The sequence below is a fragment of the Melospiza georgiana genome, chromosome 5 (assembly GCF_028018845.1).
Source record: "Melospiza georgiana isolate bMelGeo1 chromosome 5, bMelGeo1.pri, whole genome shotgun sequence".
Taxonomy (NCBI): Eukaryota; Metazoa; Chordata; class Aves; order Passeriformes; family Passerellidae; genus Melospiza; species Melospiza georgiana.
Genome location: NC_080434.1, coordinates 51,711,892 through 51,738,346, shown reverse-complemented (window position 1 = coordinate 51,738,346; position 26,455 = coordinate 51,711,892). Strand labels below are relative to the sequence as shown.

Here is a 26,455-nt window from a genome sequence, read left to right as displayed (position 1 = left end):
AATAGCGCAAACAGTTTGAGGTGGACTAAATAACATCTTAAAGGCTTGAACAAATACATTCTGCTTTTAACAAAGAGTATCATGGACCAGCCAAGGTTGGACAGTACCTTGAAAAGTCATCTAGTCAGGGGTTTTGTGGGAAAGGCTTTATGCATCTAGATGAGATTATCTAGCAAGTTGTCCAGACACATCTTGAAAACCTCCAACAATGGAGACTTCACCATATCCCTGGGTAGGTTATTCCAGTGAATAATTCTTCTTACTGTAATTAATTTTTCTTGCATTCCTACGTATTTTAGACTGAGTTAAAATGTTGTTCCAATGATCTCAGTTTCCTTATCCTTCAGACACTGATAGAGAATTCACAAACACATGAGCATTTTTAATGCATGGCTATAATTTATTTAGGACAGCTGATTTTAGTTCCCAATAATAACTCAGTTTCCATATAGTTTGTACCTCATCCTCCTTTAAGTAACTCTGCACATACAGCCATGGATTGTTTTGGTGGTAATTTTTTATTCCAAAGAAAATATCTGTTGTCTTTGAACTGATTTTGACATTATTTGGATCGAGGTCCCCACAACAAGACAGATGTGATACTCCTGTACAAAACAGAATCTGTAATGCCTTTGGAGTTTCAGTCACTGCCTGAACCATGTTTGGGCTCTTGACACTAGATGTCACACTAAGCAAACTATTGAATCAACTTCATCAATGAGGTGAAGAGATTTCTTTTGTTCTTGAAAGGTGCAAGAAAGTTGCTTCCTCCTTATAGAACCACAGTGGAACAGAACCACTGAAATAGTTGCTGGAATGGTGAGGTGGGAGAAGGCTCACTGTGATATGGAGGAACAACTTGTACTAATTATCACCATTTTAGTGTCTTTCTTTTCAGTGGTGTTTTTTAGTAGATCAGCCATTACACAAGGCAGTCTTTTGACAGTGTTGATAAGCTCGAGAGGGTGACTATTGTAGCTAAATCAGTCAATTTATGGGTAGTAGCCACTGAAGTGTGTAGTCCCTCACCTGTCTTTTCCTTGCATGTTTCTTCCTTCTCCCTGTACCAGCATTCATGTTCCTCTGAGTTCCTTCTAATCCAGTTTAGGAAGCAAAACTGACATAAGAGTAACTCTAGAGGAAAGAAAAATCCATTTTCTGCCTCTTCAGTTCCTTGATCTGACTCTTTGAGACCAGTTTTGGGGCAAGCAGAAGGGACAAGTGTGGAACATGGGGAGAAGTAGAACCTCCCATAACTGCACCAAGAAGCCATTAGGTTACCTTAGCTGTAACAGCAAACTCTTTATCCCCAGGCTTATGTGAGGCAAAATATATTTTCAGTTTGTCCTGGCAGCTTGTAACTTGCATTTTTAAAACATCATCTCTGCTTTAAACCTTGGGTCTTTGGTTTTTCTTCCAACTAATCTATCTGCTAGCTTAATTAAAGTGACTGCCTTCTGCAAGCCTTGCCTTTCATATGCTATGTTTTGAATGATGTATGACATTCAGAAGGTGCTGAAGTTAATATGCTCAATGAGCTGCATTTCCAAGCAAAGTCTGTTCTCTATCATGCTGTATACAAATGCTTCACCTTTAGAGCCATTGCTAAGACTAGAACCTGTCAATACATTCACACAATAAAAGTAATAAAAAAATAACCTAGCTGTTTGATTAATATGATCCCTGAAATTCATACTATAAGGCTGCGTAATGCATCTTTCTAATGTGTTGTTTGTAATTATTGTTCTGCTATCTTGATTATTTTGTTCTTGTGTATATTCTCATCTAGTTCCTTAGCTGTGAGAATGGCACATGAAAATATCAGACACCCATACTTCTCCCTGGTATGCTGAAAAGCACTTTTTGTCACTCAGTGTGACAGAACGAAATGTCTCTTTATACATCACTGTGTTCATGAGCTTGGATATTATTATGCATGGGTATGTGTAGTAATCAGCATTACATAGTTGACTTCTCTGTGGAACAAAAATGCCAATGCTGTAGATAATGTGAAACTAAAGTATTCAAACAGTGCAAATGTCTTTTCTCTATAGGTATTGCTCTGTTGCAAAATAAAGTACAATATTAAAAAAAGAAGTCTGGGTGTTATGCTTGTACTTTAGTTATGCTTGTACTTTATGTGACTTTATGTGATCATAAAGAGGATAGTTAATCTCTTCAGATTTTTTTTTATTTCATAAATTTGGCTGATTAAGGGAAAACTACTTTGGGTTGGAATCACATGGTGGTCACAACTGTTTTGTAAATAACACTTTGGCTGCTATAGCAGCAAGGCTGGCCCTTTGCAGTTATTCCTTTTCAAGAATGCTGAATTGAAGTTTTTCTCTTTTTTCTCTTTTGCATTCTTTATGTCTTTTAACATGGGCTTATAGTCTAGAAGACACTGAGAGCCAGTAAATGTTGTAACAGCCTTTATGCTTATTGCTATTATTGAAACCTTTTATGCTTGCAATAAGGAGATCTGAATCTAGTCGCATTTACTAGATTAAGTGGAGTGATTCCTGATTTATAGACAAGATAGCATAGGTGTTACAAGAATCTAGCTTGGTTTTTTTTTTTTTTTGTTTTAACTGCCAGGAAGAGAAGTTTTGTGGAAGCTTGAAGTGAATGGAGTGCCAATAGGATAGCCTAAAAGGGAGCAAAATGGGGCCCCACTTTTTGGTGTACAAAACCAGAGCACGGCTGGATTGTCCACATCTCTATACTTCATGTTGTGGATTGATTCTCCTCCAGCCAGTGTCAGGTTCCTCATTTTCTCATCTGGTGAAAGATGCTCATTTAATGCCTTGGTCTTCCTCTTTAGCTTGAGCTAGATGAGGCTTCACTCATGTTACTAGACTAAATTTTGATCAGTTCTTCATTAGATGTGCTCCCATGGTAGGACGCAGGTTACAAAGGCAGTGTTGTAGCCAGGGACAAAATCTCAAACTCCTCCCCATCTGTACCACTAAATCAGAGTCCAATTGACTGTGAGTTCTAGATGGACAAGGGATCAGTGATTCCTGTACAGAGTGGTTTAGGTTTCAGACATAGTGAACTGCCCTCCACGGGTGTCTGTTTGCCTCTCTCAGCTCTGCAGGGAATCCAAAGCTGCTAAGCTGGGAGGTGGAAGATAAAACAGCTTGCAGCAAAGTGGGATGGGATCTGACTAAAGCATTTGTGAGTGCTGCAATCTGGCCTTGGCAGATCAGGCAAAGCAAAAGGCAGGTCATGCTGTTAGGCAGTGTTAGCAAAACCTTCTTTTTTAAGTGAAAGATCCCAGCTAGGAACATGAACAATAATATTCTGTGGAAAGTGCCAGCCAATAGAAAGGCAAGGAATCATGGAGGCAAGAGAAACAAAAGCAATAACACAGGGGAAAAAAGAGTGCTTTCTTCCAAAAGCTCACAGTTAACAATGCCTACTGCATAGCTCTTCTATCTGCTGTTACAGAAGAGTAAATGGAGATGTCAGAGGTGTCAGCTCAGTTGCATTAGCATACCCAGTGTTACAAAATGAGTGCATCTTTAAACTGTAGGCTTCTCTCCCATGACCTCTTTTACTTCTGTGCCTTTTGAAATTGCAAATAATCATCTTCATTTCCAAGGCAACAGGCATTTCTGCCATTTGTGCATGTATGGCAGTTGTGGTCTTCTGATCTCATCTGGTTTTGCTGCTGCAGTCAAACATACATGCCATATAGCTTAGTTCAGCAAAGCCACCCTTAGCTGACCTGGAGTATCTTCTTATTATTCTAGGGCATTTAACCACAGCCCCCAAAATGCTGCCTTTTGTAGGTCAGTAAATATCAATACAGCAACTGTGTGCTTTCTCTTCTTAAATGTGTTAGCTTGTCTGCCAAACTATGGAAATCAATTCAAGGCTGTAAAAAAATCACAGGAAAAAAAGTGGGAAATTGATCTGAAAACATGTAACTTTTACAGACAATTCACATTTTTGCCCAATGTTTAAAGGATTTTTATACGACTACAGGACCATAGTATTTTGTTACCAAGTCAGGTTGATTAAGTCAATGAAAGGAATAAAACTCTTATACGTTTAAAAAGTTGTGAGCAGAAGCTATGGGAAGGAATGTGGCATGCAATGTCTATTGTATTTGTGTAAAAGCACAATTAATAGTGATTTGAGTCCCAGGAATATGGGACTCCAGAATCTGTGCATGCTAATGTTTTCATTGGGCTCATTAAAATATGTGGGAGATTGGGACTAGACCATGCAGTACACTGCTCTCCAGTATCTGCATTGGAACAGACTTTGCAAGAGTCAGGAAATTATCCAGCAATGACTTAAACACTGTGGTGCATAACCTGGTATGACTCACGCAGTTGGATGCTGTGTGAGTTACTGTTTTTTGTAAGACACAAGTAAAATAGATAAAGGTCATATTTCCTTTAGACAGGTAAAAGCATTTATCTGCCTAGGCTGTTACAGTGTGAAACATTGGGACCTTGTGCAGCCTATGAAATTCCTTGTCTCTGCAGGTATTTTCCATAGGCTATATCTGTTCTGTATATTTACCTCCAGATACTGCAGTTTTCTTCTGTGTGATCTTTCAGAAGTGCTGCTTCACATATGTTTTCTAGAGTATATTTATTCATAAATATATATATCCATAAATCTAAGCTTTCCTTTTTCCTACTCCAACTTGATTTGCTGCATCTTTCTTGAATCAGATGTTTGAAAGCATATTTGTATGACTACACACACAGATGTATATGTTTATTCAGAATGCTGCAGAGCACTGGCAAGTGATAGGCTGTTTTGCTGTAATTAATGTAACTCAGAAAAGATGCTTTGAACTTCTCTATTAGAGTGCACACAGTTATGGGAAATTGTGGACAACACAATCATTATGCATAACTTTGCACCTTAGATGTCAGTCTGACCATCTGTATTAATGCCTTCTCTGAAAGAATTTATGTGTTTACAGTTCAGTTTAACCAAAGAAGTATGAAATTGTTATTAACATTTCTCATAAATTGTTAAGCAGACAGTTGAAGCACTCTGGATTGCCCTACTGCTAGAAGTGATCAGCTTCATGCAAGATGCACTAGCAGTGTACAGTACAAGATAAAAATCAAGTCCTGTCTCTGAAGCTACTTAATATTATGTTGGAAAGAAATATTGCTCACCTGGTTTGTTGTTCACCTGTTGCACCTTAGCTGATGCACAGAAGCTTCCAGGAAAGCAAGATTAACAAGTGGATTGCTTGTAATGAGAGAAATATATCATGGGCATACTTGTACACATATCCAGAAGCAAAATAGGCAGACAATTTTAGAGCAGTCCTTTTTAAGGGCAGCATTTTTCAACTACAGTTGATGCAGATTAGGAAGATACTGCCTCCCCTTGACTGACTACAGGGACTCACCAGTCCCTGTGATCTGCTAGTGTAAATAAACACTGTATAGAAAACCAGCAAGGCAATCCTGTTCTGTCAAAAGTATTCAGACAGAAACAGTAGCAACATGTATACTTTATATTAAAGTAGCCCATTTTAATGGAGGGCTAGGGATTCACTGCATATGAATCATGTAAAGGTGGTAAAATCTTTGTAGGAGATCGCCTGCCACTGGAGCAATAGTTCTGTTTGTGTCATTTGACATCAGCAGGCAGTGTATTATTTAAATACTAACTTTGGGGAGAGACATTTCAGAATTTTACTTCAAATGAGAAACTAAGGAGCTTAAATCCTGAAATAACTTTGGGGACTGGAGTCAGTGTCCCTAAAAACATAACACCTGTGCAGAGGACTGAACAATTCCAGACTCAGTCCTGCAGTCATACACATTCCATTGACTTTGGGTCAATTTTTCTAGAATACTGAAAACTATGTGAGGTGATACCCTATGGCCTTAGGAGGACTGTCAGTTTCCATTTAAACTGATTGCAATAGAATATTTAGCATTTTGAAAAGCAGGGAACTAAACTTATGTGGGCCACTGAAATAACTTTTACTTTTCAGATCCAGCATAATTTGTGTTATATTTCAGCCTTATAATTTATATTCAGTTAATATGAATATAGTAGAAGTGAATTATTAACCTAGAGAAAATTAAGCAATTGAGGTAAGTTTAATAGATATTTTCTTTGTCATAATTCACGAAGTATAAGAATACTATGCACTGATAGTAAAGAGTTTTCAAGTCATATAGTCTAAAACATGAGTCTCCTACAGGTCATGGGATAACAGCAGTAAAGGAAAAAGCAGGAACTACCCTAAGAATTCACAGTGGAAGTTCAGCCTCTCTGGAAACAGCAGAGCCTCCTGCAGCTGAAACACCAGTTACTCGTGAGTTCAAGTCCACTGAAATTGGACAAAACTCTTTGAACCTGCCAAATCAGTTCCGTTTAGAAAATGTTAAGATTTTGGTCACATAAACCATTTTACTGTAATTTTTGACTTGCAGGGTTGAAATTATGCTGTAACCAGCTTGTTTTCTTTTCTTAGAAGCAGAAGATTCTCTGGCCCGGAGCTCTTCTGAGAATATTCCTTCTTCTCCTTCATCTGGATCTCGTGGCATGCTGTCAGCTATCACTAGTGCTGTACAAAACACAGTGAGTCATTTTAGCTGATCTCTCTGCTCCAGTTATTATTTGTTATTTTTCGGTTCAACTTCACTCTAGGTCACATTTTTTAAGTTACAGGTCTTTGTAAAACAATTACTTTGTAAGTCTATTTAGAGCCTTTCCATGACAAAATAACTTTAAAATGAAACTGTCTGATTAAAAAATAAGAAGTCAAACAAAACTAACTGAGTCACTATGTTTTCACCAGTTTCAGTGAAAATAATATGGTCTTTTCCAAAACTGTGTAGAATTCTGCAAATTTTTGAAAATCTTTTTTATAATTGTACCATCATCTGATTTTTTATTTTTACAGTTAAGTCCTTCCAGAGAAAGTGGGATAGGACTTGTTACCATTTTTGAAGGCAGATAGCATAAGAAAATACTCCATTTGCTTATTTTAAGGCTTTTTACTAAGCTCTCTATTTTTAGTTCCTGTCCTTTACCTTCACCTCTTTATCTAATCTCTCATTTCATATTAGCCTTCCCAGAAGGGGCTCTGATTGCAAACTTAGCGAGGCAAAATCTTTTGTTCACAGTTCTTTCCTAACATCCTTATATTTTGTGTGTTGAACTTCATCCTGTACCATACCGCTTCCAAATCAATTTTTGTGTTTTCTTCTTCCCCAAATTTTTTTGCATCTTTAAGTATGGTGCTTCACTTGAAATTATGGAAGACTTTAAATATTTGCTGTAAAAGCATAGAAGATTAATTCCCCACTGAGCAAGTTTTATGAAATGGCAGTTCTTTTTTATTGTGTATTCAGTTCACTCTGACTGCCTCATCACTCTGATATCAAAGATTTTGGGAACAGAAGGAGATTCCTATAGATAATTCCTAAGACTGTTTCTACAGAACCTGGAGCATCATATGGCTTGTAGAGCTGGCTGGCCACCAGTAAGATTACTTGAGCATTATACAAGATTTGCAAATAAGACAAATGTGCTTGTAGGCAGCCTGGAGAGCTGCCATACCACAGAGATCAATGTGGTACAAAAAGAATCACTTAAGGTCTCAGTAAGACACTTGTAATGCCACTTGAGACTTTGGAAGGGTTTTCCATTATATCTCGTGTTACATCAGCACTTGAGTATCTGACACACACATAATCCAGATTGAAATGGAAATCTTTAGCCAGTGAAACTTCTTCTTCAGTGTACATAAAAAATATGAAGACACAGTAAAACATATGTATTCAAATAGACAGTTCCAGAGTCATAGTAAGTGTTAAAATTTTAAAAATCCAGGAAGGCAGAGTCTTCTGTTCATGATGGACTTGGCTCCAAATTATTCATGTCTAAAGCAAGTTCCTACAAACCAGATGCCATTGGATGAAATTAAAGTGGAATGGAATGGAATGGAATGGAATGGAATGGAATGGAATGGAATGGAATAGAATAGAATAGAATAGAATAGAATAGAATAGAATAGAATAGAATAGAATAGAATAGAATAGAATAGAATAGAATAGGAGTAGAATGACAGAGCCGCAGAATAGTTAGGATTGGAAGGGAACTTAGATTGTATAGTTCCCATGCCTCTGCCTTGGGCATGGACACCTTCCACTAAACCAGGTTGCTCAAAGCCTGATCCAGCCTGGTCTTTAATACTTCCAGGAGTGGGGCATGCACCACCTCCCTGGGTAACCTGTTCCAGTGCTTCGCCATCCTCATAGTGAAGAATTCCTTCCTGATGTCCAATCTAAATCTGTCCTTTTCAAAGTAAAGCCATTCTAAATCTATCCTTTTCAAAGTAAAGCCATTCCCCATTTGTCCAAACACTGCTTGCCCTTGCAAAGTGTCCCTAAGCCTTCCTATAGGTCCTGTTTAGGTACAGGAAGGCTGCTGGAAGGTCTCCTCAGGGCATTTTCTTCTCCAGGCTGAACAGCCCCAGTTTTCTCAGACTGTTTTCAGAGGAGATGTGCTCCAGCCTTTTTACGATTTTTGTTTTAAATTTACAACAATTGTTACATTTCCTCTGGTGTAAGTTGTTCAATTAACTGGAAATATTTGTGTAGGTTTGTTTTTGTTTGGTTTTTTTTTTTTCACATATTCAGAACAAAGTAAATGCATCAGTCCTCTTGTTAGCTGAAGTATAGGAAATTTAGGGACCCGAATGTTCAAAGATGGTGTCTACAAAACCACTCAACACTCCTCTTTACAGTTCATATTAGCCTAAACTGGGAAGAAAATAACCACAATGCATTATTTTATACAGGGGAAAAGTGTATTATCTGGAGGCTTAGATGCTTTGGAATTTATTGGGAAGACAACCATGAATGTCCTTGCAGAAAGTGATCCTGGATTTAAGAGAACCAAAACACTGATGGCACGAACAGTCTCACTCTCTCAGGTTGGATATATTTAAATACAACTCTGTCAATGCAATTTCAGATTCTTTTTCCAGAATTTCACATGCCTCAGGGAGAGGCTTTATTTATTGCAGTAGATGCTGGCTGGGCTTATGGAAATAAATATTAAGCTTTACAGTTGCTCTACTTTATTTTTCTTCATAGAACCACAAAAGATAATGTAAAATCATCTTTTCTGCATAATCATATATGCAGTTGCTGATTTAAATAAGATAGTATATGTGGTGATAAATCATTACACTCTGGAGGCAAAATCAAATTGTTGGTGTTTTGGTAACAGCTGTAGATAGACATCTTTCAGCATAAACATCACTATGCTGTTTTCCTTGGAAATCAGTAATACTGGAATATAACATATGTCTCATTAGGAATTAAACCTATAAATGTTGTATCTCAGTGTCCATCTAATTTAATGGTATGCTTACACAGTTGTGATTCATGTTTTAAATGAAATGAGATGAGATAAAAACAGAAGTACTGTTAATGCTGTCAGTACAGAATTATTTTAGTTCTCCAGACCCTGAAAGGAGGATAAACAATAGACATTGAGAAGAAAGTATGTTTACTGCATGTTTACTTCCTTGTAGAGAAGAGTAAGGTATTTTTTTAATGAGATGTTTCATCTTTAGTATTTGTCATTGGAAGAGTTAACAGACTTATACTTTTATAGTATATCAAAAGCAATTAACTCATGTTGAGGCCCACAGGGTTAAAATGAGCTTTTGAGAATGTCTCCTTTAACAACATGCATGGATTTGCACATAGAATCTGAGGCAGCATGCAGCATAAATCAGTTTTCAGGGCTTGCACTATTGCTTTTCAGTGATTTGTTCATAAAACTTTGTGAGTTAACTTTTGAAGATGGAGACTTCAGAGGAAAAATGTACTGTAGTGTAAATTTTAATTTTGTACTAAACAAATCACTGAAGGCAATATTGTAGGAATTTGAACAGTGGAATAACATAAGTGGTGGGAGTTCACCTGTATGCAGAGACTTGCATGTGACCTGACATGTGGTTCAGATATATTTACCACCTTTACTGTAGGAAATTCATGAGAGGCCACTTCATCCAGGAACAGAAGGAAGGAGGAGGAAATCCTGTTGGGTATCCTATCCTATCCTATCCTATCCTATCCTATCCTATCCTATCCTATTCTATCCTTCTTATACACTGATGTAAGTGTATTAAAAGCCCACCAAAATATACCCAAGTATGTAGAGAGTAGTTCTGCCCCATCTTTGGTATAAGTCATCAATCTCTTTTGTCAGTCCCTCTGTCACATAAAACTGACTTTAGTATTTACTAAGAATATTTTATAGAAAATATTTCTCTGGGTGCATTTTTTATGCAAGTTGGTGGATAGGTTCTGAAAATAATACTTTTCCCGTTTTGTGTTCTGTAGAAAGGATTGAATGGCTCCTTAAGGCTGCACATGAAATAGTCCTTTCTCTTTCATTATAATGGGTGAGGAAATTTGTTGTATGGTATCTATAGCTGACATTGCTTTTGAAAATATAAGCAAGATATTTTTTTGTTAATTGTATTTTAAAGGGAGATGGTTAGCAATTACCATTGGGAAAGCCCTGCTTAGAATAGTATATAAATATTTTATCAGAGAAAATTATCAAAAAAGAAGTTAGCTATTTCATCTCTAAAATTTTAGCTCTGCAGGTGTGATATAGTCCCAAATTTTATTACTACTTCTGGACACATGGAAGCAGATAGTAGTAAAATCTGTCACATTTATAGTACTATCAGTAAAACATGGAATGATGTATATTTTTACAGCTGTTGCGAGAAGCCAAAGAAAAAGAGAAACAGAGGCGGGCCCAGCAAGTTACAGTAGAAAGAACAGCACATTATGGACTACTTTTTGATGAATTCCAAGGTTTGTCTCATCTTGAAGCTCTGGAAATCCTGTCAAATGAAAGTGAAGCTCAGGTACAGTATGCAGACAGCATAAATCAATATGGTTGGTAAAAAAATTTAACTTCACATTAATTTTATTTTGCAGATGCACGTAAGATAAACAGTAAGTTTTCCATCAGGTTCGGAGAAAGCTGAATTGATCCAATGGGTTAGCCCTGGGTTTTAGAACTCAATACATCTAAAATGTAACTACAAGAGTAACTCAAAACAAACTTCATAACTGACAGGTGTTTTTGTTAGGACCATATGTAGTCTGCCATACACAACTTGTGACGCTGCAGATATCTTGCCAATTCCTTGCAAAATTTGCAAGGAGGTTGAAATCTTTTGGTTGAAATCAGGTACATTCAGGAATTCCAGACCTACTACATGTGGAGGCTGCTGAATTAAAATTAATTCCAGATTACTTATTCAGTTCTTATTGTGTTGGTTTTTAAAGTTACATAGAACTACACCAAGATATTATTACTGGAAGTATACAAAAGTCTCTCTGAAGATGGTAATGTTAATAAGGCCTATCTGATAAATATGTATTTCAATTTCAACTCTCAATTTATTTGCTCTGCTAGTACATCAGTGGATTGCTAACAGTGGGCTAATAGAATTTTGTAGATTCCTACGGGTGATATTTTTGTACTGAAACAATTTTCTAAGTAAATTTCTTAAAAACAAATTTTCTTTTTTGTTTGTTATTGTAATTAGCATTCTTTGCCCTGTGGGGTACTTCTTAAAATATGGCCAACTTTTGTTTTAAAATATTTTATTTGCTCTCATGAATAAAAACAAGCTTATGTTAATAACAGTTAGGTGCATACTGTCAATGTTATTTTTATTTTTGTTACTACCTAGATGAAAAACTATACATTCAAACCACACATGTAAGGTTCAAGTGTCTGGTTTTGGGAGCAAAAAACAAAACCAAAAATGGCCAAACACCCCTACCCACTAAACAGGAATGAGATGGATAGATAGATAGATAGATAGATAGATAGATAGATAGATAGATAGATACATACATACATACATACATACATACATACATCATACATATATACATACATATATACATACATACATACATAGAAAGCAAGTTCAGGCTAATTGCATGTATCAGCAGTATTTTTATTTTACTGTGAAATACCATAGGGTAAGCCAGCCATGTGCAGGTTGTTACCCTGAGGTTTCTGATGCACTGTGACTGTGTGGGTCAACAAGCCCAGTACACAGATAAATGTTCCACTTACCATGCACAGATGCACCCAGACACAGAAGACAGAACGAGTACTGTAGAGAAACTTGAGACCACTTCTAACAGCCCAAAAGCCACAGGAGTGCAGGAGGTACTGAAGACATGTGTGTTTAAGTTTTTATTTTAAAAGTTTCCATTAAAAGAAGTTCCTAGTTGGCCCTTGAAGTGGATAGTGCTATAGAAAGGGAGGAAAAAACCTTATGTGGTCCTTCCCAACCTGACTGGAGTGCCACGGCTTTGTCTTGGGTTTAACCCTGAGCACAGGAGCTGGACACAAGGACACACCAGTAAGAAAGTAACAGCTGTGTCCAGCCTTGCACTGAGGTAGAGTGCACCTCTGTCCAACAGGCTTTAAAAAAGCCCCTTGAAACAAACACAAAGGTCAAACTTTGTACCAAGGGGAGTAAGGGCATTTCTCCAGGCTTCCATAGGCAGAAGGATCACTCTGCTCACGGGGTTAACACCATCTAACTGTAGTACAGTGATTCAAAGAATCTGTTTCCATCCCTCTTAGGTGTGCCATCCTGTTAGATATGCAGGGACTTGCAGATAGCTGAGACATGCAAAGACCTGCCAATACATTCTTCAGAACAGGTAGATTGTCAATAATTTTGGCTGCATTTTGAAGGCCACCTTTTCCATCTCTTCCCATGAGTGCTCAGACTAACGATTATGCCTGTGCTCTTTTTGCCTGCTTCCTTCATCCAGGCAATCCCAAAACAGTTTGCAGTTAAACAGTAGATTAATAGTTCAAAACTCATGTTCTGGAGGAAGGAAAGGACCTCATGATGTGGCAAGACTAGTGTAATTTTTGTGATACTCAACAAAATTCTGTTGACAGGTTCTAAAAATATGTCTAAGCTGGGAGATTAGAGACAAGATTTGAACATAATGGAGGTTTCCATTTCTAGTCTATTTTGGATTCAGGCTCTAAATTAGCATTTAGTAATACTGTCTTTTCTTTTACAGATTCAGTCACATTTAGCAACACTTGATGGAGAGCAGTTGGAGACTGTGAAAAATGATTTAATTGCTATAAAAGAGATCTTTGTTCCAAAGGAATTAGATGATGAAGTGGTGCAGGCACAAAAAGGTAATTAGAATTATAGAGACTTAACCATATGAATAATTGCTACTTTTTTGTCCAGTAATTAAAAAAATTCCAGTCCAAACTGTAATTTCTGATATCCTAATATTCTTCATAAGGTAGTTACTAAAATGTATACTCTAAAAGTTTTGGAAGCTGATCAGTGCTTAATTTTGAATTTGTATTTTAACTGAAGTATGAATTATGCAAGCATAAATAAATATTAAATTATTTTGCTATGTCATCAATGAAAGCAAAAAATGGAAAATAATAACTTTTTTGATAACTGAACTTTTCTTACAGAAATTGGATAATCTGAAAGTTTTGAAGTACTTAGAAATGATTTTCTGTTCAGCAACTTCATCCTCACTCTGCATCCCCCCTTTCTAGATGGGGGAAAAGATTTGAGTATCATAAAGAAATTTAAGAATCCTAAATTTTTGAATGAAAGTGACTTTGAAACACAGTAGCAAGCTGCTTTATAGGTTTTGCATAGCAAGATGTGGCATGTGGAGTGTGAGAAGGAGGTTAGAGCAGCATAAGTGTTTCCATAACTGAATACAGTTATGGCACAGCATTGAAGAGAATGGGCTGAGCTCCCAAAAATACAGTAAAATGGGTAGGTGTTTTGGTTAGGGGCAAAATATGTGTCTTAAATGGGTCAGAAATGTTAGCAGTTCCCCAAACAGGTTAGAACAGAAGGGTAAGAAGTCGGCTTGAAGGCAGCATGGTTCATGTCTCCAGGCCTGTGAGATCCATACCAAACCTCTTAGAGCTAACAGCAAAACCCCTTGACCTAACTGAAGACTGGGTTATGCCACTGAAGGCCATATTGCTGTGTTTTGGAAGCAAAGAAACATAAAAGGATATTTCTTCCACATCCTCTTGATCTTCTCAGGGTTACTTTGCCCATAAAACCTCCGTTTTGCAAGATGGTGAGATAAGATTTCTTTAGCCTTCAGAAAAGTTAACAAAACTGTGTTAACATTCACATATTCTAACAGGATAGTAATTTCTTCTCAGACTGCTCTTTCTGGTAGTGCTTACTCAGCTTGCCTGATCCCTCTCACAGGAAACTCACTGTTTCTCATTGAGGGGAACAGCAAGTGCTCAGCATAAAGTCTTAGTGTGGTAAAGTTTTGTGCTGTTTTTTCCCCCTCTTACTTGCTCTTTAAACCCCATACCTCTATGGAGTTGTGCAAAATAGAAGTCAAGAAAATGTATTACCTGCTTAGGAGTGAGGATTCATGAGATGTCTGTTGTTCCATAATTTCTGTGGGAAGTAGTTCCTTGCTTTGAAACCAGCTCCCAGGAGAAGCTCTGTTTCTTGCACAAAGTGATGTTTTCTCTGAAGGTCAGAAGTTCTGTTTTTTTCGGTAAATCACTACTGCTTATCCTGCTCCTCGAAACATTTACAGGGGTTTAGAATGGGCTGCAACCAAGGCAGTGAGCACCTTAAAAAAAGAGACCAAACCAAAGTGTGCTGCAGATTTGTCCTTGCAAAAGCAAACCACTCCTCAGTGAAACACATTCCTTCCTCCTAAGGCTGCAGAAACTGCTCTGACTGTTTTCTGGTACAAGTAGCAGGAGGCCACACACATACCCTTCCCTCTAATGTTTCCTCTCACTTTGATTATGCAGCCCTTTCATGCATTTTCCACTGCAGCTTTATTTCAGTTGTTTATGAAAAAATTAGGAGAATATTTGAAAATGTGGCTTTACCTGAATTTTGAAAGCTTTTAACACCAAAAATTTCATACATGAGGTTAAATAAGACAGTAACCACAGTGAACAGTCAATTGAATATCTCAGTTATCAATAGTTTTGGTGCATATACATGCACACCTCCACACATTCCTTTCTTGTGCCACTGTCATTATTTTAGTGCTGGAATACTTGGTGAAACTATTTCACTGGATGTATTTGATCATATAAAATACTATAGCAGTAACACTCTAACAAAAACTGTCTTGTTATTTCTTGCAGCAGATACAGGAGAAGAGTTTGTCAGCATGCTCACAGAACTGCTCTTTGAATTGCATGTTGCTGCTACTCCTGACAAGCTAAATAAGGTTAGCACCTGTTACTGAGCTGCCTTCAGTTTCTTGGGCAAAGAAGAAGGGCTTTGTTCTAAAATCTGACACAGAGCAGTACCCAGTTCACTGCAGACAGCTCAGAAAGCAAAGTACGGTAGACTGAGACTAAAATGCTGAATATAGAAAAGCTTTCACAGAAGTGAGATGAGTAAGGCAGTGCAGTTGGATGAGCTCTTTCCAGTGTTAGAAGGCTTGAATGTCTCAGCAGAACAGGGCTCATGGGAACAGCAGATCTGATCTTACAGACTGGGAACAAAAGTCAGGTTCAGAATCATTTTTCTTGCTCTAAAAGTGAGTTTTGTGCTACTCTCTGTAGCCAGAGAGCTACTACCACAGAAGTGAGATGTCTGGGAGCTACTCACATAACTAGTCACATTTGTACTATCAGGTCCCTTTAAAGCTGGTTCATCTGCTGGTCTTAAGCTCAAATGAGTGTTCATCTCTCTAGCTACATAGATAGACTATGGATAACTAGCTTAGGCTTAGGTCTTAATGTCTTTTAATTTGATTTCATGTTAAAAAGGAGACATCATAAATTTCCTACTAAGCATAGCAGTAGTCTGAAGTTGTATAAAGTCTCAGGACTATTCAGCTTTGATCTATTTGCATGCTGGGGAAAGCAGCTCAAGATACAGTGATTTTATATTTATTTTTCCTTTTAGAATGTAATAAATCTCTCTTATTTTTAATAGGAGAATTAATAAATATCTCCAATTTTTTTTCTTTTTTATACACACTTCTTGTTTTCTTGTTTGGAAAACTGTGTAAGAAAAATTTCTGTGTAAATTCTTTTGAATGATAAAGGTGAAATATTAACCTTGTAATTAACACCAGCTGTATGTGTTGGTTAGGATTATTATAGTATTAGAGGAATGGTATGATCAAGCTTTATGCAGTCCAAAATGCTTCTCCCTACAATTTCTTAAGTATACACTTCTTAAATGCCAATCTGAGGTTTGATACATTCAAATTTCTGAGTATAAAGAGAAAGTAACTAAATGTATTGTTAATTGATGTTCAGGAATGTCATTTCAGTCTCTTCTCAAACTGACCTTTGGGGTTGGGTTCTTTGTTTGGCAGGCTAGGAAAAAAGCTCATGAATGGCTGGAAGAAGCCAGTTTTTCCACCCCAGTAGACATAGAAGAGGAGCTAAATGAAAAACCTGAAGAACCTGGTGAAGAAAAGACTCAAACAGACAATAAAATTGAGAGTGATAAAACAGAAGTAGACAAAAGCAAAACTGTGGAGGTAAAATAACTTTTGGAGGATAAGTTTCATTAAGTGATAAGATTGTTTCTTTGTGTGTTGGCTTTATATGTCATCCTTAATTTTTAAATTAATGGAATAAGAAATAATGACACACAACTATTCACTGTAGACTCAGTTGAAGACTAAATTACATAAATATTCTTACTGTTATTCTGTTTCCATAAGTAAATATCACAGTGGCAGGTTCTCTATCCCATTGTTTTTATGGTTTTATATCTATGTTTTTGTGTGTAAGCATGTGTATACTCAACATACAGTGAGCTGAGGGATGCTGAGGTGTAATGTCAAACATTACATGCACACTGAAAGTTGTATCTCAATGTTTCTTAGTATCTCCTTCTCTCAGTGACAATACATGGGAAAATGTTCAAACTATTTAAAGTTTCAAGCATAAACAGACAAAACAGAAATATTATTTAGGCAACTAACAACTGTTCATTCTGTTTATGGAAGATAGCTCTTAAGGCTAAAAGTGTTCATTTAGACAGTTCTGATAAGGTTAATTGTGATTGAGTATTTTCTGTCAAGTTAATGGCAATACTAAATGTGGTTGCTATCTTTGTTGAGCTAATTTCTAATTAGAAATTATCTGTTGTGTTTCCTTACAAAAAAGTCTAAAGAAGCAGACAGAATATATACACTGTATATGTTACAGATTTTTATGTGATTGCAGATTACCAGCTGGCATCAGCTTGTGAAAGCTGTAACTCCACAGTGCTACATAAAGATTTCTATAATTGTTGATAAAAGCCAATTTTTTATTGGGCATGTTATCTATTTCTGCTCTAGAGATTCAGATAAGGGATGGCTCAGTACTTTTGGCTCCCTATGAAAATAATTATGATTGTGACTTATTCTAGAGATTAGGTATCTTTCTGTTTGTTAGGACAAGGTTTAAAAGTGGTATGTTGGAAAATCCAAGAGCCTGACCTAGTTCCCAGCCAAGCAGACAGTAGACTTGATCTTACTAATTTTTCAGTGCAAGTAGAATGTCTGTATTTTATAGTCTGTGGATATTTAATTTTCCAGTATTGTTTGTGAGGATGTCTGATGTTACTTCACTGTGTGTCTGCTGGTATTTCCAGTTGGGGTAGGAAGGATTCCTATATTTTAAATTATTTTATATGTATATATCTATAAATATATTTATCAGTGTTGTTATTATTGGTTATATTATTCCCATTTTTAATTTAAGGAAATCTACATGCTGTCCATTGAAAGTCTGGCTGAGGTAACTGCTCGTTGTATTGAACAGCTTCATAAAGTAGCAGAATTAATTCTACATGGGCAAGAAGTAGAAAAAACAGCTCAAGATCAAGCAAAAGTACTGACAAAGTGAGTAATATGTACTTCATATGTGAACATTTGACATTTGCATAGAACTCATGAAGTTCCATTTAGCTTGAAGGCACAGTAAGTTCATGGATCAACAAACAGCACTGGATTTAGGGGTCCTGGTGCTGTATTTTCTCGTGAAATCAGGTTGTATAGGCTACCTGTCATTCTTTGACGTGGCTAACATATATATGTGTTACAAAAACATGACCTATACACAGGGTAAAACTTATTTCTGCTCCAGCAAGCAAATGTGCCAACTTGGGTTGCATTTCCTGTTCCCTCTGCAGAACATACTGTGCCTGCATATATGGAATTTGTTTTTAGAGTGAATAATGCAGTCCTGTTGTCTGCCAACAGAGTTTCATTACTAGTGTTTATCTGCCAAAAATATAAAAAATCAATTTGTAGCTCTAAATAATAGACAACTTTGTAGTTAACCATAGTGAAACACCCAGAATTTCAAGAAGCCAGTCTGTCCAGTGGGACTCCAAACTCAAATATCAAGCTCTCTGTAGTTATTAAGTCTACTGATTTCAGTAAGTTTTCATGTTAAGATATTTTAAACAATTGACTCCTAAGTAAGTCAAATATTTAACCAAGTGCTTGTCCTTAAGAATGCTACTAAGAACAGCAAAGTCCATAGGAACACTTCAGTCTAAAACAAAGCACTTATTAAGTATTTTTCAGAATCAGAGCTAAGGTTCAGTGCACCTTGCAGGATGAGGCCCTATGGGATACACTTGGGAATGTCTAGGAAAACAATGAAAGATCTCAGAACAGAATTGTTCTCTCATATTTTAACCACAAGTGGTTTTTCCCTTTTAGCACAGAGTAGATGTTTTATTGTTCGTAGAAGACTTCTCAGTGTTCTCATTCAAGTTTGATTTATTTCCAACAGTATTCCCAGAAATTGTGTGGCTGCAATCATCAGAAAAAACATAAACTAGAAGTTTAGAATTTAAACAAGTGAAACATTGCACTGTCAAAAAAACCTGGTGTGTGCAACAACACATCATTTTGCTGCTGTAGTCAGCAGTGGATTTTTCAGTGAAGGAATATAAAATCTTTATCATGAACAGTTTTGCCTAAATATTTTAAAGATACTTAGAAGCAAAGTTACTTTAAGAACATCTTTCCTTCCAAGATAAAGTTTTTTTCCAAGATGGGGTTTTTATCTATTAATAGGTCAAGAATGTATTTTTATATTTGTCTCTCTTATTTTTTTAAACCAGTTTAACAAGTGCCATGTGCAATGAAGTTTCATCTTTATCAAAGAAGTTTTCTGATTCTGTAACAGCAGCTGGGGTAAGATGACAGCATTTTCTGTAGCATTTGTGTTTTTTTTAACGAAGTTCACCTCTTGAAACAGAAATTCTTAAGTGGATCCAGAGGCTTTATATCAGCAAAGAGGCCACTTCTTTCCTCAGGTCAAGAACACACAGCATTTTTACAGAGGGAAAGTTTATAAGCCTTGTAAAATCTCTCTTTCTAGAAACCACTTCCAGTTTTTCCTGATCACCACTCAACACTTCTCACATTGAAGGGCCCCACATTTGAAGTTACACAGCTTGATGATGATTTCTTTTCCAACTAAGCCTATCCTTGTGTAAAAGTCATTAACAGATTGTACTTGCAGTACCTTGAGATGGTTTCATGAGTTGTCTTCTTAGCCTTTACTACATCCCCTGGCTTAGCACTGCAGTGTTTTCAAAAGTTTTAAAAGACTAGAAAATCTGTTTGGTCCAACTTAAAAAAAAAAATCACTCTGTCTTCTATCACAAGATATTCTGTTTAAGAACATCCATTTATCTGTGAACATCTTTGCTAGAAATAGTATCCTGCCTTTCAAGATGCTTCAAGGATGACTGACATCTCAGTATTATAGCAGGATTCAGAGGTAAAAATGGTGCTGTTGCTGAAATCTTCTGTAAACATCAGAGAAGAGCAAATTTGGGTTCTCCTGATTGTTCCATGAAAACATGAATGTGATTCAAATGAAATTTTTCCAGTTTTCCATTAGCTCTTGCAGCACATCTCTGAGCATCTTTTTTCATAGTTATTTGCTAAGGACGTGATTTATGTCTTTCCTTTTATCATGAATAATTTACATAACTTCCAATTACTGCAAGGAAAAAATGCCTATTTTGCATTTTGGGATTGTTCTTTAGCATATATTTGTGGGACACTTGAAATAAATGTATACACAAAGATATAAAAAAAATTGCACACAAAATATTAAACTAGCCCACTAAACAGTGCATTTTGTAATGGATTTTCTAGTAACTGAGAGTAAAAATGTAATTCTTTTCTCTGACCATCTCTCCTTGCTTCTACCATCTTTCTCAAACTAAAATTAAGAAGTTTCATGTTTCTGTAAATCTGTAATATGAGCTACAAGGTTGTAAGTGGAAATCCTTCAGTTAAATTAATCAGTATTGTGTTCAGTGTTGAAAGAAAGCAACTCTTGCTGGAGGTTACTGTTGTTCTAAAGAACCAGATTGCAAAGAACAGTGTGAATAAAAAAGGGAAGAACTTTTGCCATTTTAAAAAGTAGAGGAGCTAATGAATCTTGATTTTCTAGCCTCTAGTAGTGTCACTACTCATTGTATCCATCTGTCTTCTATCTGGTGCTTGAGAGGAAGGTCATGCATGCTGAGCTGTTTCACTGGGCAACCTGCACTGCCCAGCACATGTGCTGCCTCCAGTTTGGGGATCTGAGTTTCACCTGGTTTTGCTTTTGTCAGGGACCTTTCATCTGATCCTAACCACAGATATTTGTGTTACTTCTAAGAACTTCATTTTTCTTCTGACATGTCTTTTTCCTTTTGGTGCCCTTGAAAATGAGCAAGGAGTTAAAATTTTTGTGGGATGTGAAAAGGTCACTGATAGACAGATGGACAAACAATGTCATTACATAAACTTCACACCTGTAGGAAATAAGCAATTTGAAACTCTGTGGTACTTGAAGTAATGAAGAAGTAAAACCCTGGGCCTCAGGGTTCATTGTGCTCTGTGATAGAAATGCATGGGGTGTTCTGAGGTGGGGTTGAAATGCAGACACAGTTGCTAGCAATGCTGAGATAAACAGGCTGAGAAAGAATCAAGGTGAAAGAAGACCTCTACAGAATTCATAAAACTACATCTCTGATATCAGTATATTTCTGTTAAGTGTATTTCTTGACCTGGCTTTTCATTCTGTTTTCTGATTTACAGAGCAATATGAAGGCAGAGGTTCTTAACCCCATTATTAACAGTGTGCTATTAGAGGTAAGCTCCACCTCTTCACGTTAGAAAATGTTCTAATAAAATTATTTTAAATGAGACAGGCACATTTATTTCCAAAGGCAAAAACTATTTAAAAAGTAATGACAATGTCATTCTGGCTGTTCGTGGCCAGAACATGAATTTTGTGTTCAGCCTCTCCCACAAATACTGTAGCAGTCAGGTTGCATTTACTGAGGATTCTTAAGGGCTGTATGACTGAAGTGAGGCTGGCCAGCTCTGAAACTCTGCTGCTGTACTGGTCAGAGCACAGTAACAAATTGCAGACTATTCTTTGCAGACTATTCAGACTATTCTTTCCTTTAAAATTTGGATTGTAGGTATGCTACAGTGTTTCTCATCTGCAGGCATTTAGATTTTTGCAAAGATTCACTGTTTATCAACAGCCTTGGTCAGCACATGGATAACCACGTGTCAGATGACCAAAATGTTCATGAGTGATTTCTTATATTTGACACCATGTTCTATTTTTCTTCAGAAAAGCACAGTGAATAAAACATACTTCAATTTGAGCAAGAGGAGGTTGAGATGAAGTAATATCCTCATAAAGTCCTAAAACTCATGGGAGCTGCAGCACAAGTTTTTAACTCCATTAGATGACACTTCCCTTAAAGCATAAAGAAACATATAGTAGTGACCATATATTGTCACTCTGTGTTTAATAGCTGCATTCCCTTAAAAATAAGGAGAAGATTGCTTTACAATAGGCAATTTTGCACTGAATTAACAGTACCTTTAAGGAAAATTAAGGAAAGTTGAATAGAACTGTAGTGAAGACTACAATGCAGTTCCTTTTGTTATAGGGTAAATTTGCTGTAACTGCTGACTTACCTTCCTGTGCTCCAGGAACTGCAAAATCTAGGAATATTTAAAATTGTGGAATACCATGTTTTGTACTCCATAAATCCTATAGTTGTATACAAATATGTATTAATACAGTCTAGGATCATGGAGAATTACAGGGCACTATACTGTTCAGTATTAGAAATTCCAAAAATAGTACTATATGTTAAAACCATTATAATTTGAACTGTTAATTTCAGTGACACTTCTCCCACCTACAGCAAAATCAAAATTAGTTCAGTTGTTGGAAAGACTAGCTGGTTTGTGTTTAAAAGTCAAATCTTCTTCTGAACACTGTGGCATTTTATTCTACTCATATTACCAACAAAACTTAGAGTCTTAGAGTTCAAACTTAGTGGCAGTCAGATTTTTCTATATTTATTCAGGCTATGCTATGTACAGATTCACAGATTCTAAAATCTTGTGTGAAGACAACGCTAATATAGCATGATGCAAATGTAAAAAAAAAAAAAAAAAAAGAAAATAAAAAGTCCAGTTTCATTCCTGAAGTACATGGCAATGGCAGCTGTACTGATGACCCACATGTTTTCTCCCCCCTTTAGGGCTGCAACAGTACTACTTATATCCAGGATGCTTTCCAGTTACTGCTTCCAGTTCTGCAGATTTCCCATATCCAGAGCAGTTGTTCCAAAGCCCAGGAGTTGTCAGCATGAGAGCAACCACAGACCCGAAGTGTTGAGCTGTGCCAAGAGAAGGGCTGGTACAGATGTCTGGCCACTAGAGTTCTTTGAAGACACTAAATGCGGTTTTGCACACACAGTACTGAACATTTTAGAACTCTTTCAGACTTTAGAAGTAGTTAGTAAAGTGAGTAATTTCTTTTCCAGTGCAGTTCATGCTTTGCATTAATTTAAACAGAAGTTTATTGATGTTAGCATTGACTTAAATACGGATTCTAAATGTTGACCCTTTCAGTTGTAAACAATGTATGAAACAAATTGGAATGTAAAATTTCTTAAAACATTTTACTTCAGATTACCATTTATATTGTTTGTATTGTAACTGCAGTTTAAAAACTATATTTCAGAAGATGGTTTCAGTATTTAATTTTTGCCAACATGAACAAATTATCAAAGTGTTGAGTTTGTTAAGTATTATTTCCAGTAGCAAATAATAACATCATATTAATTTGTACCACTAACATAACACTTTGTATTGAAGGAGTTGAACAGCAATAGGTATTAACTTTACTAAGTGAAAATTATGGAGGTTATGCATAAAGAATTAAACTGAAAAGAAATTTTCTGAGCCACTTAAGATTACGGGTATAGCTCTGTATTTGCTGACCCATCAGTTTATATTAATTTAGGTCCATTTCATCATTTCAACGGCTGAACAACACAGGAAACAAAAGTAATCTTTTTAATATGCAGAGGATAGAAAATTTCCCTTTTGTTTGGCAATCAAAACACCTGCTGAACAACCTTCTCTCAGATGTACTACTGGGTTAACACTTTGGGGTTTACTGATACCTACAGTTCAGAAATAGAAGTTGTAGCAAGAAGTTATGAAAGAATTCCTTTGGGTGTGGAGGTCATATGTCAGAGCAATCACCTTTTTTCTGAGGCAATAGTTAGGGCATAAACAAGCAATAGGAATGACATTTCATAACAACACTAGCAACCATGCTAATTTGTCCATATCTTTAGTTTAAAATACTGAGCTTGGACCTAAGAATTTGTTTAGGCTAGTGTACCTCTTAGGCAGGAAGAACCTTCCAATATTTTACATAGCCTGTTCTCTTGAATTTTTGTCATTTATTATGTTTCTTTTCGTTATTTTGTGTTTTTCTCTCTTTGTATACTCATTAATTGTATTTAAATGCTAATTTTTACAGTTAACATTTTAATATGTTTAAGCATAGTTCATACATCATAAAAATAATTAAATAGTGTGAGGCAGTTTCTGTGTTTGATAGAAAAGAGAAACTGTGCATCTGCTTTGCACATGGTAACTTTTTTGAGTCCAAATAAGTGGACAGAAAGGTCTTTTTGTGTTTTACACTATTGTTCCTCTGTCACACTCATGGTGACTTTGCCATTTTTTGTTGTTTAGAGATGAAATTTTCCCTATCCCTGAAATAAGGTTTATTATGCAAAATCTGTTTCCTGGCGCCCTGTAATTTAACAGACATAGAGATATCTTCCTGGGTAAGTAGAAGATGTACAGTCTTCAAATTCATTTGCACAGGCTGAATATAATATCAGAAGCGTCAGGGGATAATGTTTGAAATCCCTGAGGGGCATTCTTAAGACAAAGATTGCTTGTCTGAGATACTCCTTACTAGAGGTTTCATTGTCTTGCTTAAATTATGCATTTATGAATAAAGTACCCTGAAGTAAAAGAAACTATAAAAAGTAACATGGAAACCTGAAGTATTTACATCTGTTCAATGTAGAAAGGGGAACAGGGCAGTATGTAAGCATAGGGATACTCCCATCTGATGTTAGATTCAGTCATCTTGTCCTAGGAAAACTGAATGTCATATCTTTAAATCAACTTTAGGTTGACTTAATAAATAAAATTCCAGTAGAAAAGTACTGTACGGATGTAGCCAGAATATTTTGTTTACACTGATTTGTATTTTTCCACCAGTCAAATCATTTGAGATACTGAACTGAGACAGTACAGTAAAAGGGAGTGGTTTGAAGAATAATATGATGGGAGTATATTCTCAGTGAAGTAATTTAATTTCTGATTTTTTTACTTACCTTTGGAATGATGAATGGGATTTTACTGTGAGACTAACAAAAACAGAAGTTGCCTTAAACTTTTAATGGAGAGTGTTCTTTCTTTCATCACCGCCCTTTTCCAGGTTTAGTACACTGAGCCTTGGCACTTGACAAGACACTAGTTTTTAAGTACTTGTGAAAATTACCTGTTTTCTTGAGCAGATGTGTTTTCCATGGCATTCCATTGACTTTTGAGCACACCCACCCTTTTATGCAGCAACAAAGGAGGCAGGCTTGTGCACTAAGTTCAGAACTTGTCAGGATGAAACTTAAAACAATGCCTTGCAGATGATCCACAGTTACAGGTCATCCCTGAAGAACAAGCTGGAATTAGACTGTTAAAGAAGTAATTTACTGAATATTAAGGATACTGACTTCTTTTTGTCTTGGGTTTGGGGATTTTTTTTGGGTAAACAAACCAAAGCAAGCTGAAAGTTGTTCACTGCTTTTTAGGGTATAGTTTATTCATGTGTAAACATCTCTTCCCCATGAGTTCCTCCTACACTCCAGCTTCCATTGCTAGAGACAGCTGAACAAAAGAACTGTCTCTTCCACTTTTTATCATGCTGCTTAAATCACCCACTGAAGCCTTTAATATCTTCCTCCAAAATGTGCCTCAGTCATATCATACAAAATCACAGTCATTACCAGTTGGGATGCTTTTTAATGATGTGTGTCACCAGTAATGTCCAGTGTCACTCACCAGTCAGGATTCATAACAATTTCAAGGAGTATGAAACCCCACACAGTATTTGAATGACAAATTTCCCCCCTTTTTTTCTGACTCACAGAAGTGTTTTTATCATACAAGCATTCACCCAGCTCATAGGATTATCTTTGAGACATTCCAGTTCTATTTCAGATGACAGCCCCATCCTTTCTGCTAGTCTCAGAAAAATGTAGGGCGTAGAAAAGGACTTTCCTGAGTTCTTTTGAAAACCATCTCAGAGTAAGGCTTAAAATGATGCCATCAGCCAGTCTGACCTACTTTGGAGTTCTTGCAGTTGGACTGGAAAGCCCTCTGGACTTTAAACACTTTATTCTGTCTCAGGTCAACCTTGGTTGCTGAAGCTGCTTTTATTGTGCAACTTATACATTTTCCATGCTGTCTCCTACTTCAGCATTCATATTGATGACAGTGTGCAGTTTTAGAATTAAAAATTGAAATAAAATGTCAAAAATTCAGCTGTATTAAAAAGATGGGAGATGGAAATTATTTTCAAAGGAAAAACGAAAGACTGTGCTCTCTGGAAATTAGAACAATTTTTGAGGTTGGATTAGAGAAAACCCTCTGTAAAAATACTTTTTTCAGCATTTTTCAGAATAAACAAGAGATGACATCTGATTAGCTCAGCAGAACAGGAATAATGCACTCCTGAAGTAAAATGAAAATCTACATGAACTGAAAGGTAGTCAAGAGGTGGAACATTAAAAGAGGAAGAGCTCAAAGGAAGGAGTAGAAAGGAAACAGGAAAAAGAATAGGTAAGAACAGTTAATTTGATCACTGTGGATCTGCAGTGCTCATTCTCCCTCTATTGGCTGCCCTGCAAAAGTCTTTGAGCACACGTTTGCCAAGAACTCCTTAGCAGTCTCCCCACTTTGATCTCTTCACAGCCTTCCTTTTGAGGACCTACCCAGAACACCAG

The 26,455-nt window shown here is 36.5% G+C and overlaps 1 protein-coding gene across 2 annotated transcripts in view; it reads left to right on the top strand.

Moving 5' to 3' along the window:
* The window catches only part of FAM114A1 (family with sequence similarity 114 member A1), a 30,338-nt gene extending 5,777 nt beyond the window's left edge, over nt 1-24,561 (top strand). For both annotated transcript variants that reach the window (XM_058024558.1, XM_058024559.1), the window contains 11 exons: nt 6,200-6,313; nt 6,473-6,579; nt 8,807-8,941; nt 10,751-10,903; nt 13,110-13,233; nt 15,214-15,299; nt 16,404-16,571; nt 17,788-17,927; nt 19,163-19,235; nt 21,144-21,197; nt 22,619-24,561. In XM_058024558.1, the coding sequence (XP_057880541.1) occupies nt 6,200-6,313; nt 6,473-6,579; nt 8,807-8,941; nt 10,751-10,903; nt 13,110-13,233; nt 15,214-15,299; nt 16,404-16,571; nt 17,788-17,927; nt 19,163-19,235; nt 21,144-21,197; nt 22,619-22,729 (1,265 nt within the window). In that variant the 3' untranslated portion in view covers nt 22,730-24,561. The remainder of the gene's footprint in view (nt 1-6,199; nt 6,314-6,472; nt 6,580-8,806; nt 8,942-10,750; nt 10,904-13,109; nt 13,234-15,213; nt 15,300-16,403; nt 16,572-17,787; nt 17,928-19,162; nt 19,236-21,143; nt 21,198-22,618) is intronic.
* The last annotated feature ends 1,894 nt before the right edge of the window (nt 24,562-26,455 follow it).